The 15156-nt window shown below is 41.6% G+C and overlaps 2 protein-coding genes across 3 annotated transcripts; both read right to left on the reverse strand.

Annotated features, from left to right (window-relative positions):
* Positions 1-1255: 1255 nt before the first annotated feature.
* LOC147159640 (centrosomal protein of 83 kDa-like) lies at positions 1256-5028 on the reverse strand. 2 transcript variants are annotated; one of them, XR_015090421.1, is made up of 11 exons: positions 4937-5028; positions 3989-4153; positions 3706-3844; positions 3413-3505; positions 2615-2746; positions 2273-2524; positions 2079-2210; positions 1893-2007; positions 1659-1803; positions 1426-1570; positions 1256-1331 (listed from the first exon to the last, which is right to left on the reverse strand). XR_015090421.1 is itself a non-coding variant. In XM_086058203.1 (10 exons), exons 2-10 carry the CDS (start codon positions 4120-4122, stop codon positions 1359-1361), a joined length of 1359 nt encoding a protein of 452 aa, XP_085914329.1. In that variant the 5' UTR covers positions 4123-4153; positions 4937-5028; the 3' UTR covers positions 1256-1358. The 2 variants fall into 2 exon arrangements, 1 of the variants encoding a protein (XP_085914329.1); XM_086058203.1 differs by having other exon boundaries at positions 1256-1575.
* Positions 5029-9271: 4243 nt separating this feature from the next.
* LOC147159641 (transcription factor Sox-19a-like) lies at positions 9272-12537 on the reverse strand. Its single transcript, XM_086060039.1, has 2 exons — positions 11584-12537; positions 9272-10418 (listed from the first exon to the last, which is right to left on the reverse strand). The coding sequence occupies exons 1-2, from the start codon at positions 12225-12227 to the stop codon at positions 10160-10162; spliced, it is 903 nt and encodes a 300-aa protein (XP_085916165.1). The 5' UTR covers positions 12228-12537; the 3' UTR covers positions 9272-10159.
* Positions 12538-15156: the final 2619 nt, after the last annotated feature.

A 15156-nucleotide genomic window follows, 5' to 3' on the forward strand; every position in this document is an offset into this window, starting at 1 on the left:
TTATTTTAGAGATATTTTATATTCACATATCTAAATTTAAACATAAGAAACCGTCCTTTATTGAATTTTTTATATACATGAGAAAAAAATGTTCAGCATTGTCTGGTTGTATGTGTCTGAAAGCGGTAAAAATTTAAACATTTTGTAAACTTTATTATTTATTTGGATGATCTTGTATTCTTTTATTTTTCTCTTTTTGTTATATTATTGATTTTATTTTGTTTAGCTTATATGCTTTAACCTCCCTGGTGTGTTTTATGTTCTAATTGTATACAGATTTTTATATTCTATCTTTAACCTTGTTCTGTATACTCCTTGTTATATATGAATAAAGAACCTTGAAGAAAAAAAACTTTGTCGGACGATAAAGTAAGGTATGTTTTGGGGGACGACGAAACAGAAATCTTTTTGGAATTAAAGAAGCGAATATTAATAAACAGCAAAGAAACGCTTCGGTTTAGTAAAAAAAAAAAGTAAACTCGTACGCCGTCATTGCATGTTGCAGTCGCTTCCTGGTCTTCTTTTAAATTACGGGTGGATCACATATATATGGTGTATACCGCCACCTACAGCGGCGGAGTTCCCAATTGGATGGAAAACCAGACTAATATACTTTTGTAGTGATTTCTAATTGTTTTTTCGAGTGCATGTTTTTTCATATAATTTAGATGGAGAAAAATGGCCTTTACTACCATGATAAAAATGTATTTTTGTCAAAATAAAGGCCTCGCAGGAGACTCACTTTTTGGCTGCAGCGCCGTCCTGTTTCAGCTCATCTATTTGTTTCTTCAGCATTTGGATTGTCCTGTGAAAGCTCTGCTCGTTTTTCTCCTCCTTGTCTCGCCGCTACACAACAAAATGGAGCATTAATTCTATGCTGGGAGCAAATGTTGTCATTAGCTTGTCATTACCTTCTTCTCCACAGATGCTACCTTCTGCAGTTTGTCTTTGAGCTGGGAGTATTTCTCTTCCAGCTTGGCTTCTCGTTCTTTACCGTCTTCCACCAGCCTGGAGGAGTGACAAGTGGAGAGAATATTTCAACAAGAAGGGATTTTTATGCTCATTGATTTGAGGAAAAGCTTCCAGTTGCACCTCTCCGCCCCGCAACGGATGATGGCCAGTTTTTCCCTCAGACGATTGTTTGCTTCCATCAGTTCGGCTTCAGATTGTGATAATTCCTGGTTTTTCTGTTAACACACACACAAAAAAATGTATTTTCCGCAGTGACAATACTAATGAGGGTTTGTCTGCCCACCTCCTTTATGTCAATCACTTCCATTTTGTGTCTCTCCAGCTCCTCCAGCTGAACACTTTGCTGCTTTAATTTGGTTCTGACAGATAGAATGTTTGACACTCAATTAAAGTTCTTTTTTTTTCATGGCTTGAAATTTTAAAAATGAGTTTAGGACGGAGAGTATAACCGACTTCAGGACTTGAAGCTCTTTCCGGACAGACTCCTCTCTTTTATTGGCTATCCCAAGTTGGTCCTGCCATTCGTCTTTTTGGCTTTGCATGTTAATATCCTGCATCGCCTTCTGTTGTTCAAACTCCATCAGATGTTGCTCCAAATCTATCCTAGCACCCAAAAAAATATGATAAATTGTATATAATGTGTTATTTCTTGAATAAGTCTTAAATCCCCCAAAATGTTTTCACACTTTTCCTGGAGCAACACAGTCGTCTTGTACATTTCCTCGTCACAGACAGACTTCACCTTCCTGACCATCTCCATCTCTTTCTCAACCACAATTTTATTGCGTCTCTCCAGCATTTCCTTTAGAACCACCACCTCTGTTTGCAGACCTGATGAGACAGAATGAAAACTTTTATTTTTTAATTTTTTTGCATGGCTGGCCACCATCAGCTGAAAGAAGTGCAACTTGTAAACCTACTTTCCTTCTGCCCCCTCAGCGAGTCGCACTCCCTCTCCACCTCGCCTTTCGAGCGCGTGAACTCCAGTTTGACGTTATCCGCCTCGGTCTTGTGTGACAGCTTCAGGCTTTCGATCTGACAATCCGTCAAATGGACAACAACATGTTAGCAAAATGTTGGCTGCGTGTCATTCTTTTGTTTCTCACCTGGCAGGTGAGGGAGTTCACGTCCCTTTTCGTTTTGTGTAGCTGTCCGGTAAGCTGGTTGTTCCGCTCCTGGCTGAGACGCAGCTCGGCCTCCATGCGCTCCAGTCGCAGGGACATGCACTGGCGCTCCGACTGCAAGCGGCTTCCGTTAAAAAACAAACCGCCATCAAACGCCGCTGCGTGGGAGGGCTCACCTCAAGAGACTTCGCCACGGCCTGCGATTCCGTAAGCTGTCTGTTCTGAGCGAGCTGAATGTTCTCCACCTGCTGATCCGAGCTGTCCTTCATCGCCTGCAGCTCGCCCACTTCCGCCTGCAGACCCTTCAGCAACATGGCGAGCTGCGTTTTCTCCTTGAGCAGAAGCTCCACTTGCTTCCTCTCATACAACGGGTCCACGTTCTTAAACTGGGCCAGCAGAGTTTCCTTCTCTTTCTTCATATGAGCAATCTAACAAGCCGGATGTTATAGTTGACGACATTTATGACCATCTGAAATTGTGACACTTCCTGATCCATTCAGTCGCAAACAGCAACTGACCTCCACTTCAAAGCGCATCTTCTGCCCCTCCAGTACCCCAACATGTTCTTCCTTTTGGTGCTCAAACTGGGAATTGAGCAGAGTGAAGGCGTAGCGCAGCTTGTTGAACTCGGACCTGTACTTCTCTGCCTCCTACACGCCACAGGTCAGTGAGAAGATGAGCTCGTAGTTTCGATGTCTTTTTTTTTACTCATTCACTGCCATTGGCGGTTATAAACGTCCAAAAATCACTTCAACTATTTCTATTAGTTTAACATCTTTTTTCTACTTTTGTTAACAAGAGTATGAAAACCTAGAATTTTTTATTGTACATTTAGAACAGATATAAAATTTGTGATTAATCGTGAGTTAACTATTGAAGTCATGCGATTAAAAATTTTAATCGCCTAATTATTAATAATCATCTCATCAGGCGATTATTTTTTTTAATGATAATTAATCGCATGGCATCACTAGTTAACTCAAGATTAATCACAAATTTTATACCCGTTTTAAATGTACAATATATTTTATTTCTAGGTTTTCATACTCTTGTTAACAAAAGTGGAAAAAAATGTTAAACTAATAGAAATACTTCAAATGAATTTTGACATTTATAGTCATCAATGATGGCAGTGAATGAGTTAATTACAACTGTGTGGTTCTGTCGGTAGGTTTTGCAACATTAGCAACTGGACGAAGGAAATATTCATGACAAACTCCTGATAAAAATGATCAAATGTATCATAAATGGCAACATTGATTTATTTTCTTGTGCCATAAATGTGTATCAGCTTGTGTATAGACTGGCAACATGACCTCTTCCAGTTTGATGAAGCGTTCTCGGATTGGAGCCTCTAACTCCTGCTGCACTTGAGCCCTGAGCAACTCCAGACGCTTTGGAGTCATCACCTGCAATTTGGGACATTTATTGGGTTCCATAATTTCACTTCAGTCAATTCATATTAGATCAACAGTGAGACAACCAAACTATAAATACAGCCTATAAGCCTTTTCTCCCGTTGAGACAACTTAACGCCCAACGTCTATACTAAATTGATTACCTTGGATGGCGTTTATGAACCTTAGGTCTTTATTGCATATCTCATTACCTGCAGCCGAAGCTCCTCTGTCTCCCTATTTTTGTCCAGAAATTCTTTTGACTGCGTATCCAACTGTGACTGGAGCTTGTTGTGCTGTCCATGGAGACGCTTCACTTCCCCTTGTACATGTGATAGCTCATCCTGCAAACTAAAAAAAAAAAACATTAATAATCATCAGTAGTTAAACCAGGGGTTCTTAAACTCGGGTCTGCAAACAGTAGCCGAAAATGATCACCCATAAAGTTGTGGAGAACCACTGGTTTAAACAACACTCATTAAATGAAAGGAGTACCTGGAATGTTCTATCTTGAGAACGTTGTAATTTGATTTATAGGTTTCACACTTCCTCTGTAGATCAGCCAGCATGTGCTGAAACTCCATCCCAGCACCCTCCAATCCAGGCATCCCTGTCCCAGCCGGTACCATTGGCAAGGTGGAAGTATCGGTCTTGTCCAACCTGGGGGGGGGAGGGAAATGAAGAATAGAAAGTAATGTGTAAGACAAGGCGTTATGTAGCACCGTTTATGACGTCAAGCAGGATCAGGGGTCTGACGTCACAAACTACGCTACATAACGCCTTCTGCATAATAGGAATTTTCAGCATTCATCTTAATATGTTACAAATGGCAAGTGCAATGCGTTGAAACTTAACCAGTACGAATAGTAATAATAATAAAATATGATTGACCAGTGTAAGATTTACATATCACAATTCTATTTAATGTATTATTCTTCCGGCTGCAGTATTTCGATGGAACGCTCTTGAACGCAACACTGATTTGCTTGTGCTAAACTAGCTTTTCACAATTCTATTTAATTTATTATTCTTTCGGCTGCAGTATTTCGATGTTAAGGAACGCTCTTGAACGCAACACTGATTTGCCTGTGCTAAGCTAGCTTTTAATTTTCATAGCGATGGTCATTTCTCTCAAACAGTAATTTACAAGACCCAGATTGATAAAAAAATAAATAAAGCAATTACAGCCACCACAGTTAAAAGTAAATTCAGTAACAAGCCGTACCATTTATCGTTGCTAATAGTCTTATTTTATGTTGGTTTTATAACTGTTTAGTTGAACAAAGTAGTACAACATACACAATGGCAAGAATCAAACGATCTTTTTTTCAAGACAAATAAACATAACAGCCAACGGTACATTAGTCAAAACATAGAAATATCAATCAAACATTACGCCGTGGATATTATGCGACATCGTAGATATTTGTGTGAAACGATTACCTCCATTGTCACATCCAATATGGCGGCGACGTCAACACGGGAATGGGTGCTCATGGTGTTGTTTAACATAGACGTCAATGTTTGAAAGCTGCATTCGAGGATAGTCCGAAATCGGATTTATCATTGTTGTTTTTTTCCAGTTCGACATGAAAGCGTTCGAGGCGAAAGTATACAACCAAAATGGCAGATAGTGATTAAAAAAATTTTTGTTTGTTTTTTTGGCCCTCAAAACTCATTTTGATCTCCAGCAAACGTGCATTTTCGCAATTTTGCTTCATTTTTCAAATCAGGTGCATTATTGAATACAAATGTCAGAAGAGAACAACACAGGTTCATCTTCAGTAAAAATGAATCACTGAAAAAGTCAATTTATTTCAGCACTCTTGAAAGTGCATGTCACATTCAGGAGTAGCGCTACCTTGTTCAGCATGCTGTGTTTTACCAGTCTTGTCTTTAATTTATTGCCGAACAGCAACATCGGCTAACAGTTTAGCCTCATTCAGAATACAGAGTGATTCAAAAAGAATGATTGCACACTCCGGTTTTCAACTGACATCCTTACAAGAAAAAGCTGCTCTGGATCCAGACAAGCCACAACTACAGACCATCTCAAGCTAGAAAGCCAACAATCAGCTCTCCGAACCCTTTCTAGTTCTACACCTGCTATCATTTTAATCCAACCTTTCTATAGTACAGCCAAAGTCAACCAAGGTGCGTCACAAAGCCCAACACTGCCCCCTCCTGTTCAAATGCTCCCAGCGCACACAACATACGTGTCAATTTTTTGTGACGCTTGAATCTTGATTTTGTGGAATAGTTGTATGGTTAACTTCGTTTGTGCGGTTGTACATTTCACCTTCAATTAAACAGTTTTGACCTCTTACGTGTCTTTCTTACGGAAACTTAGTTCATATAAAAAAAAAAAGCTGGCCAGCATTAAAAACAAATCACAAACAACTGAAATAAAAGGGGCGGAGGGAAGACTATGTCCTAAGCAAAGGATATACATAACATTAATACACCCGTGGGAATGCCATCAAAAAAGTATGGCATCCTCTTCAGGGGTAGCTGGAAACTTGTAAGTACCTAAAAATTCAGCGTAGGATATAAATTGTCCATTGTTATTAAACAGCTGTTTCACAAAAATAATCTGTTTCTCAACCCGATTAGAGAAAAATACAGATTTATTTTTGTACAATATATTTATATTATTCCAAATCAGATATTTATGGGGTGAGAAGGTGTGCTTATATTTAAGGAACCACGCTAATATAACTTGTTTGTGAAACATGGAAAACTTTACCTGAAGTTTATCTATAGTGTAGTAATCACCTACACACGTCTCGAAATGAGCTGCAGGTCGAACGCAATCAAAGCCAACCTTCTTCGTCTGCTTGTTGAACGGCAGTTTGCACACTAGCGCCACCCGGTGACCTCTCATGATAACTGCTTTGGCTTACCATGAAAATTATTGCTCTTCACAACACAAACAAAAGGTTTGTGTGAACCAGAGTAGTCAAGCAAGCTGCACACGTCAAACTCAACGCTTGGGAACATCAACCTGTTGCCGCTTAAGTACTTTCCTCCAAATTCCTGCACAGGAGAACCTGTAGCCCGTCATTTAATCACATACTTTCATGAGTAGCTCCCAACCAGCAACACATTCCAAAATATAATTTCGACTAAAATGTGTACAATTAAAACGCAACACGCACACACACACACGCACGCACCCCCCCCCCCCCCCCACACACACACACACACACCCACACCCACACACAGCTCTTTGTACCAAACTTTTAAGTCAGCCTCAGCACATCCATGGCAACCACTTGTTGAAGCCTCGCTGCCTGTTGCTAGGTGATTTGAGCTACTGGACCAGAAAATCCCTCCATTGAGTCCCCCCCACCCCAATCCCCCGAACTCCCCCAAACACACACCCTCCAAACCCCCAAGCACCCCCCATAGACTCCAGCCAAAACAACACCGTCATTTATCATTAATTTGACATGATTTTTAATTATTCCGGCCTCAAATTTACACGGGAACATTTCTTCATGCCAGACTAGTGTAAAAACGAGTAAATGACTAAAATTTAATTTAATTTCTCACTGCTTGATGGCAAGTTGTAGTAAAACACAAATATAACTGTTACGTTTTATTGTCAGGTGGAAAAATTTCAGACTTCAGTTTTTGTCAACGCACCAAGAGGAGGGGGCATATCCAAAAAGTATGTACTTTTTTCTACAGTTATTTACCAAATGGAAATATACTGTATACATTTCTCTCCCCTCAAAATGCTACACACAACACCCAATGATGACGACGTGAATACTTTTATTTGTGTTAAAGTTTAAAAAATACAAACAACAACATTAGGGAAGTTTGGAACACTTTTGGCTGGTAAATCTTACTTGATTGTGGAAGCAGCCCCCCCCCCCCCCCACTCTTTCCCGACCTCCATCCCCTCCCCTCGCCGACCGATTAGCCGGTGCAAGGGTTCTGGCCCATTTCCATGAGAAAGGCGGCGGTCGGTGAAAGGGTTAAGCCTGTGAGGACCAAGCAAAGCAGAAAGCAGCCCTCATTTTCTGCACAGCGGGGGGGCCGGGAGATGGGAACAAAGACGCCCGAGGGAGGAGCGGAGACTCGGGCTTTACTATATGCACCTGCGTGCTGAAAGGCGGCGGACAATGAGCCTCCGAAACGGCCAATTACGCGCGGGCCATCCACCGCATTTGTGTGTGCGCGCGCGCGTGCGTGTTGGTTGGGGGAGAAAGTGAATTTTAAAGAGGACAAAGATAAGAAAGTAAAGCTTTAAATCATCCCCCCCTCCCAATTCACAGACATGTTCCCATGCAGCCAAGGCAATGACTGATACGTCATCCTCGATGTATCGGCATGACATCATGTTTAAAGTGCCACTACTTACACACGTGGACAAAATTGCTGTTACCCCTCAGTTAAGTATATACATACCCACAATAGCCAAATACTCACAGGAAGGGCTTTAATCTGACAAAAGTAATTTAACGAAAAACAGACATGAATTGTCATTCTACAATATTATTTAACAACAATGTACGAAAATGATGGCAGCCTTTACTTATTTTATTGCACAAACAATGTAAATTCTTGCACATTGCAGTTAGTTTGCCAGATGGACAAAAGCAGCCCAGAACATGGCACTTACTATTCCTTGCCTAATTGAAAATAAAGAATAAGGTATTCCATGCCAAATGTTTTTTTGTAGGGTGAGGGTGAGGCACAAAAAAACCAAGAGGACTGCAAACTTCATAACACGTACAAGAAAATTACAAAGAGCCAGAACAGCACCAGAGAAGTGTCATTTACATTTTTTTTTTAAAAAGGCTGCCATCTTAAAAAAAAATATTTATACAGAAAATAAACAAAGCCACACCTCAAACTTTTCCTGAACCAGACTTGTGTTGTGGTTTACCTGAGAAAATGCTGCCCACATGCTCACCATCTTGCTGCTAGTGCTAGCAGCCATTTTGTGCACATAATGATTCCCAATTATCCCAAGGCCTGACCCTGCAATTGAAGGCAAACCGAAGTCCAAACTGCGAATTTATTCAAACATGCACAAAAATAAAGGTCAGTATGTCAGCGTCTCTTGTGCCATGACAGCAGTTCAAAAACGGCGCCACTTTCGGGTATGGGTGGTGTCATCACGTGACGTAACCAGGAAGTCATTGAAATCGACATCGTCGTTTAGCTTTCACTCCCAAAAAAAGTATTTTATTTTACTGTTGTGTATTTTATTTTACATTGTATACTAGTTCATTTTCGAATATTGTAGTGTGCTATAACAAAAGCCATAATTTTTGTATATATGTTTTTCTTTGATACAGGTGTGTATGTTTGAAACGAAGAAGAAAAAAATCGCCCTTCAGCTTCCGTGGGAGTTGGCGTCGTCTTGTGGCCAATGGCATAGACGCACATAAAAATATATATATATTTTTGTTGTTTTGTAACTCTTTCAAACAACTTATTGTCGGGCTTTTAAAATATACCACATGTAATTAAAACAAATAAAATAAGACCATGTCATATATATGGCCGTTTTCCTTATCCTTTGTAACTTTAGAATTCCTGGTAATACAGATGGTCGTATTTTAAATACTAAGCAGGGTTGTTTTAAAACACTTAAAAAAATAATAATAATTTTACTATACATTAAGAAGTCATTTTTCAAAAAATGTTTATGCTCCAGGAAACATGTGCAAGCAAGCCGCACTATAGTCGCTCTTCACAGAGGATTTAAAGAAAAGGAAAAAAGCCTGCAAGAGTTGTTTATACATGAATGATAAGAAACCGTGTCATTTACTGTTTATTAATAGTCATGAAGGCCACATTTTTTAATCAAAAAGGCATCTAGACTCTTAGTATAAGAGCCTAAAATGTGTACATTATTTACAAGAGCGCTACATACAGTATCTAAACCGCACAAAGGTTTCTACACAAAGGAAGAAAAAAGAAAAAGAAAAAAAAAAGAACAGTTAAAAATGTAAACATTCACACATGGCATAAAAAAAAAAAAGTATATGTTAGTAATGGATGGAGGAATAAACCAAATGTAGGTCCATAGCAGCAGCTACATACTGTACAATATTTACACACATGCACATACTGCATATGGCAGCCAATGGTTTGAGGGAAACAAAAAAGTTAAAAAAAAAAAAAAAAAAAAAAAAAAAACGCGCTTGTTGGTTTACAGCAGCAGCAATTCCCAATTTCACTTGGAAATTAGGGATTAAAAAAAAAATGTCATGAATTCATTCTCTATAGATGGCAGAAGGTACAATTAACCTGCCACCACTTCACATTCAGACAACAGAAAAGCACATTTGTGAGTAAATTGATGATTATTTTCAGTATGTACACTTTCTCGAGAGGTTTGGCGCGCTGTGAGAAAAGACCAGCAAGGTTGTTTGACTAGTTGGCACTGGTTTGGAGGGTTAAGTTAAACAGCAAAGTTAACAAGATACATCATCGTCTTTACACAAAATTAACAAGCGTGGGGATGAAGGGCGAGAAAACAGCTTGCCCACCCTTGACGTAAAAATCTACTGAAATGCAGCATTTCCAAAGTCATCTAATTTGTTTTCTTGAAGCAAAAAAAAATAAAAGTGTTAAAAACCATGTAGGCCTACAATGCGGAATGAAGCCATTCGATGCAAGTGCAGATTGTCCCGTGCAGTTCTAGATGTGTGTTAGGGGTACTGTGCCGGTGAGGTAGTGCTGCTGGACGCTGCCGTAGCCCCTGGGAGCGGCCCCCGCCGCTGGGTCACCGCCATCGCCGCCCCCCGGGATGTACATGCTGATCATGTCCCGCAGGTCGCCCTGCAGGGGGCCCCGGTGGTGGGTGGGCGTCGGAGGAGAGTGGGACATGGGTTCCGTTTTCACCATGGACATGGGGACCGGGCTGGGCTGCTGAGGGCTGCTGCTGTACGACATCGGGCTGCGGGGGATTTTTGTGACAGTTAGCAGCAGATACATGCAGGAGGATCAATATGAATGCCTGCTCAGTGTGTCAAAAACAGCAGCGTGCTCATTTCCGTCTATGACATTATATATATATATATATATATATATATATATATATAATAATTTTTTTAATAGGTTAGGCCTACTTCAGTTGGTTTACGGTTGCAGAGAGTAGCTAGCACGCAACGGGCCAAAGATTTTATTGGGGTGAGGTCTTCATTTTATCAATACATGCAAATGTGCATTTTAACGTGTATGCCTATACCCAGCAAAAGCTACTATTATTGGGGGGGGGGGGGGGGTTACTAGTACCAAGTATGTAATTAATTTTTTTCTTTCTTTCTTTTTAAATAAAATGCATATGAGTTTTCTCTAATGACTACTTAATATCTATTTAGTTTATTTAATATCAGTTGCAAGCATGCCAGATCCCTATTGGGGTAAGGCTTTTTTTGTACACATACATTTTGACATATAACGACGTGAATATTATGCATTTACTCAACTGCAGAGAGTAGCAGGTGTTTATGAGGGGCAAGGTGTTGATGCAGCAGTGAGGCATTGTGGGTATGGACCACACACGCAGAATCAAGTGTTCCTGATCAACATTCCAGACACGAGCCCGGATGAGTGCAGCACACTCACAACAAATAGGAGTGCACACACGCGCCTTTTATGCGCATTGCCACACTTAAAAGGTACTTTCTAAAAACTTTCAAGGATAGGAAAATATATATATATAATTTTTTTTTATTCCTTGTTCAGTTTTTTATTTTATTCTAAAATATGTAGCTATTTATAACTGTTAATTTCACATGGCCTGGGGTCCAAACAGACAATATGTCACTTAAAATAGATTTTATAATATATATTGTTTTTAACATTTGAAAACGAGAGTGAAAGGACAAAATGTCACTTGAGAAAACTTATGTAAAATATTACATTTTAAACACATTTCTTGGAAATTGTCAGTAAAAAAAAATATTTTTAGGACAAAATGGCCCTTTCAAATCTTCCTTCCATAAAAGTAATTGCATGCAGATATTTTTCTTGCACTTATTCTTAATATTGACATTTCAAATCATTCTCCATCTTGATGACGTAACATATTTGTCGGTGTTGCCCGAGACGAAGCTGACCTGTACGAGTTGCTCCCGTTCATGTAAGTCTGGGCGGCGGTCATGGCAGGGGGGTACTGGAGGGCCGACAGGTCGTAGCGGTGCAGCTGCTGCGTGTAGCCCAGCGCGTCGCCCTGCATGCCGGCGTAACCGCCCGCTGGGCCCCAGCCGTAGCTCTCCATCCTGGGGCTGGCGCCCTGGCCCTGCGCCGCCACCAGCAGGTTGCCGGCGGCCAGCGGGTACTTGGGCACCTGCGCGTCCTTCTTGAGCGCGGGCTTGGTCTTACGGCGGGGCTTGTACTTGTAGTCCGGGTACTCCTTCATATGCACGGCCCTCAGCCGCTTGGCCTCGTCGATGAACGGCCGCTTCTCGGAGTCGCTCAGCAGCTTCCACTCGGCGCCCAGCCGCTTGCTGATCTCCGAGTTGTGCATTTTGGGGTTCTCCTGGGCCATCTTGCGCCTCTGGCCGCGGGACCACACCATGAAGGCGTTCATGGGCCGCTTGACCTTATCCATGGGGTCGCCTCCGCCGGAGGCCAGGCCGCTTTTGGAGCCCGGGTGAGCCACGCCGTTGCCCGGGGTCATGCTGCCCGGAGACATGCCCTGCGCCACGTGGTGCACCGGCTGCCCGCCGGGCTTCAGCTCGTGCTCCATCATGCTGTACATGCTCAAGAGGAAGATGCGAGCGCGATGCCGAGCTAATTTTCGCCGCTTTTGGGGGGGTCGCCGTGCACCTGGCCGGCGAAGTCCACCTGGTGTTCCCGCAGCTTGCGCGGGAGCACCGGGTGAACCGACTTAATCAACTAATTAGCCTCGACGCCTACCGCACAGCTGTTTTCTTCAAGTCCGGCAAAAACGACGCACAACTTTGTTTTGTCGCGTTTTTTTTTTTTTAAAGCAGACGCTTGAAAAAATAGTTGGCTCTCGTCACCACAACTTGTTATTCTGAACCACTTGTTGTTCGAGCGCGCTCTCCCGATTCAAGCCCAACTTCATACCCCCCCTCCCGCCCCAAATCCTTTTCTCCAGCCGGCCTGCAGCCGACCAATCAGGAGTGAGCGCGACTATTACCATCTCAAAGACTTTTTAGGGCGAAAGGAGAGGGAGAAAATATCTTAATATATGGGGGGGGGGGGGGGGGTTAAGGCAAGGAGTGTTTGCAGGACTTCCACTTAAAAAATAAATACATCAGTCAATCTTTCATAACGTCAACAAGATTACAGAAAAATCGAAGAATACAAGAACCACTTCAGCCTACAGCATTAGTGGTGCCTTGAGATACAAGCTATCATGCTGCCATTTTTTTCCCGGCTTTGACTTGAGTGCAAACTGCCTGTATGGTGGCAGTCAACTCAACTTGATTCACGTGACAATAGCACTTGGTCAACAATTCATCAAAAACTCGTGCACTTTAACACATTGAGAATTACACGTTGAGCCCCCCAAGCACATAGAAAGTAAAAAAATAAACAAGTTAAAAAAACTAAAAATAAAATCACACAAATAAAATGGCAAATCATAACAAATAAGCTAAAAAACTAATGATAAATGTAAACATGTTTATTACATCAAACATATTTAATGACAAAAAAATAATAAATCACGAGAAATTCATATCAAATACTAAATACAATCTCAACACACACAGGAAAAAAAATAAAAAATCATAAAAATAACATTAATTGGACATTTGATGGGTGAGGAACATTATCCCTTTGCATTCGTCAGCATCTGTGGACCAGCCAGGACAACCACTCATGTTGTGTTTCGACTTTCCAGGAAATCTTAAGTGTGATTTTTGCCCCCTAGTGGCTCAACTTTACAGTCTGCTGTAAAAACAAACAAATAACACCAAAGAAACGACATTCTAACTTCTCCCGCTATACCTCAAATGTGGACGTTGCGTCTTGGCGAGCAGCGAGTCACATGACATGCTTTTGCATTAGCGTGACTCCTGACTCCCATGTTACGGAACTCACTGGATGGTTTTGGTGGTTGGGGTGCGTAGGGGTGTTGATGGAAAGGAGGGGAAATGAGAAGGAACAGAAATGAAGCGGGGATGAAATCAATAAGGATGGCCGCAATGATGGAAGCCGAAATGGAGGAGGGATGAAAAGGATAAAGGGATGGATGAGGAAGGGTGAGGGTGGATGGGAGGCGGCGGTGTGTATGTGTGTGTGTGCGTGTGGGGGGGGGGGTTGATTTGAGGGTGACAGGCCTCCCTGAATAGGCCTCTATTCTCCCCTCTGCTGGCTCCTCTTCTCATGCAAAGCAGGCCCCCGTTCAGCCTCCCAGCCATCCGTCACACAACAGAAAGAGCCTGGCAGACCCTTTACAAGCCTCCCACTTCGCATAATCCCCCCCACCCAGCGCCCAACAGGGGGTGACAGGGGTGTGTGTGATGGAGCAGTAGGGGGGGGGATGGGCGTGCGTGGGGCGTAGTTCCCAAAATGCCTCTGGAAGAAGATGGAGAAGAAGAAGGGGCCACCTTGGAACGACAGTGCGTTTACTTTGCACAGCGCTTATGTATACACACACAGTATATGAGAATAGATATAACCAATGTATGATAAGGCTAAAATTAAAGAACGCCTATTTAATAACACTGAAAGTAAGTAAAACTACTGCAGTATAATGAGACTAAAATGAAGTGAAACTATCAATGTGTAAGACTAAAATTAAGAAAAACTATCACCATTGGCTATAATGCGGCATAGAACTTATGGTGCTATAAAAACAAAACATGCAGATAAAATGTAAACACACAGTATTTAGGACAAAACCACTCATCACTTGATGCAGTGTGATCTTGTCCTCCCAGTTGCTAGAAAACGTTCATCATATTGAATATATATTATAGAAGTTTAGTTTTTTGACAAAGTGTGGGGGAAAAAGTTACGTAAAATACGAATTATTTTCCTTTTTTGTCACTGTGTGGGGGAGGACAAGACCACTCCACATCAAGTGGTGAGTAGTTTTACCTCAAGTAGTTGGTGATTGTATCAGGAATTGGCGCCCCCTTGTGGAGTTTGATTCCCTCTGCAGAAGTTATCAGCAAGCTACTTCAATGCTAGAAATAAATCCACTGATTGAAGCTTGCAGGCAAGAATAAGGCATTACCGTATATTAATTATTTATTTGTATTTTTAAAAACTTTGTGATCTTAGACCTAGATTAAGACTTTAAAGATGATTAAATACGTCGTAATGTATAACCATCACCCGAAAGTCATTTGACTGAAGACGAATACTGATGAAGAAAGGCCAGTTGCGCCCTCCAGTGGCGAAATGAAACTAGTTTGTAATAGCACCTTCAAGGCTTCAGGTCGGTAGTCACTGTTCAGTTGACGTCGTCCTTTAGAATGAATTACAACAAACGTTACCTTCCTGTCGTGTAAATATTTAGACAATATTTGCAGTTGCTTGGGTTGCACGCCAGCTTCAACACCTCCACAATTCCAACGTTGGCACAAACAAAATTTGGGGCGGAGCTGTCACGAAGACGGAAGCAGGAAGTCTCCTCGAAATCTAAATGATCGAACGGCCGGAGTTGTCGCGTTCTTTCTTTCAATTTTGGATCTGCTAGCTAAATTTCA

The sequence above is a fragment of the Leptonotus elevatus genome, chromosome 17 (genome assembly GCF_054856555.1).
Source record: "Leptonotus elevatus isolate MCC_2025b chromosome 17, RoL_Lele_1.0, whole genome shotgun sequence".
NCBI classification, from domain to species: domain Eukaryota; kingdom Metazoa; phylum Chordata; class Actinopteri; order Syngnathiformes; family Syngnathidae; genus Leptonotus; species Leptonotus elevatus.

Coding starts and splice junctions, on each gene's coding strand:
- LOC147159641 (XM_086060039.1), bottom strand. CDS start 12,227: ATGTACAGCATGATGGAGCACGAGCTGAAGCCCGGCGGGCAGCCGGTG. Junction 10,419..11,583: donor AACGGGAGCAACTCGTACAG/GTCAGCTTCGTC, acceptor AATCCCCCGCAG/CCCGATGTCGTACAGCAGCA.
- LOC147159640 (XM_086058203.1), bottom strand. CDS start 4,122: ATGGTACCGGCTGGGACAGGGATGCCTGGATTGGAGGGTGCTGGGATG. Junction 3,845..3,988: donor CTCAAGATAGAACATTCCAG/GTACTCCTTTCA, acceptor TTTTTTTTTTAG/TTTGCAGGATGAGCTATCAC. Junction 2,008..2,078: donor TGAACTCCCTCACCTGCCAG/GTGAGAAACAAA, acceptor ACGGATTGTCAG/ATCGAAAGCCTGAAGCTGTC.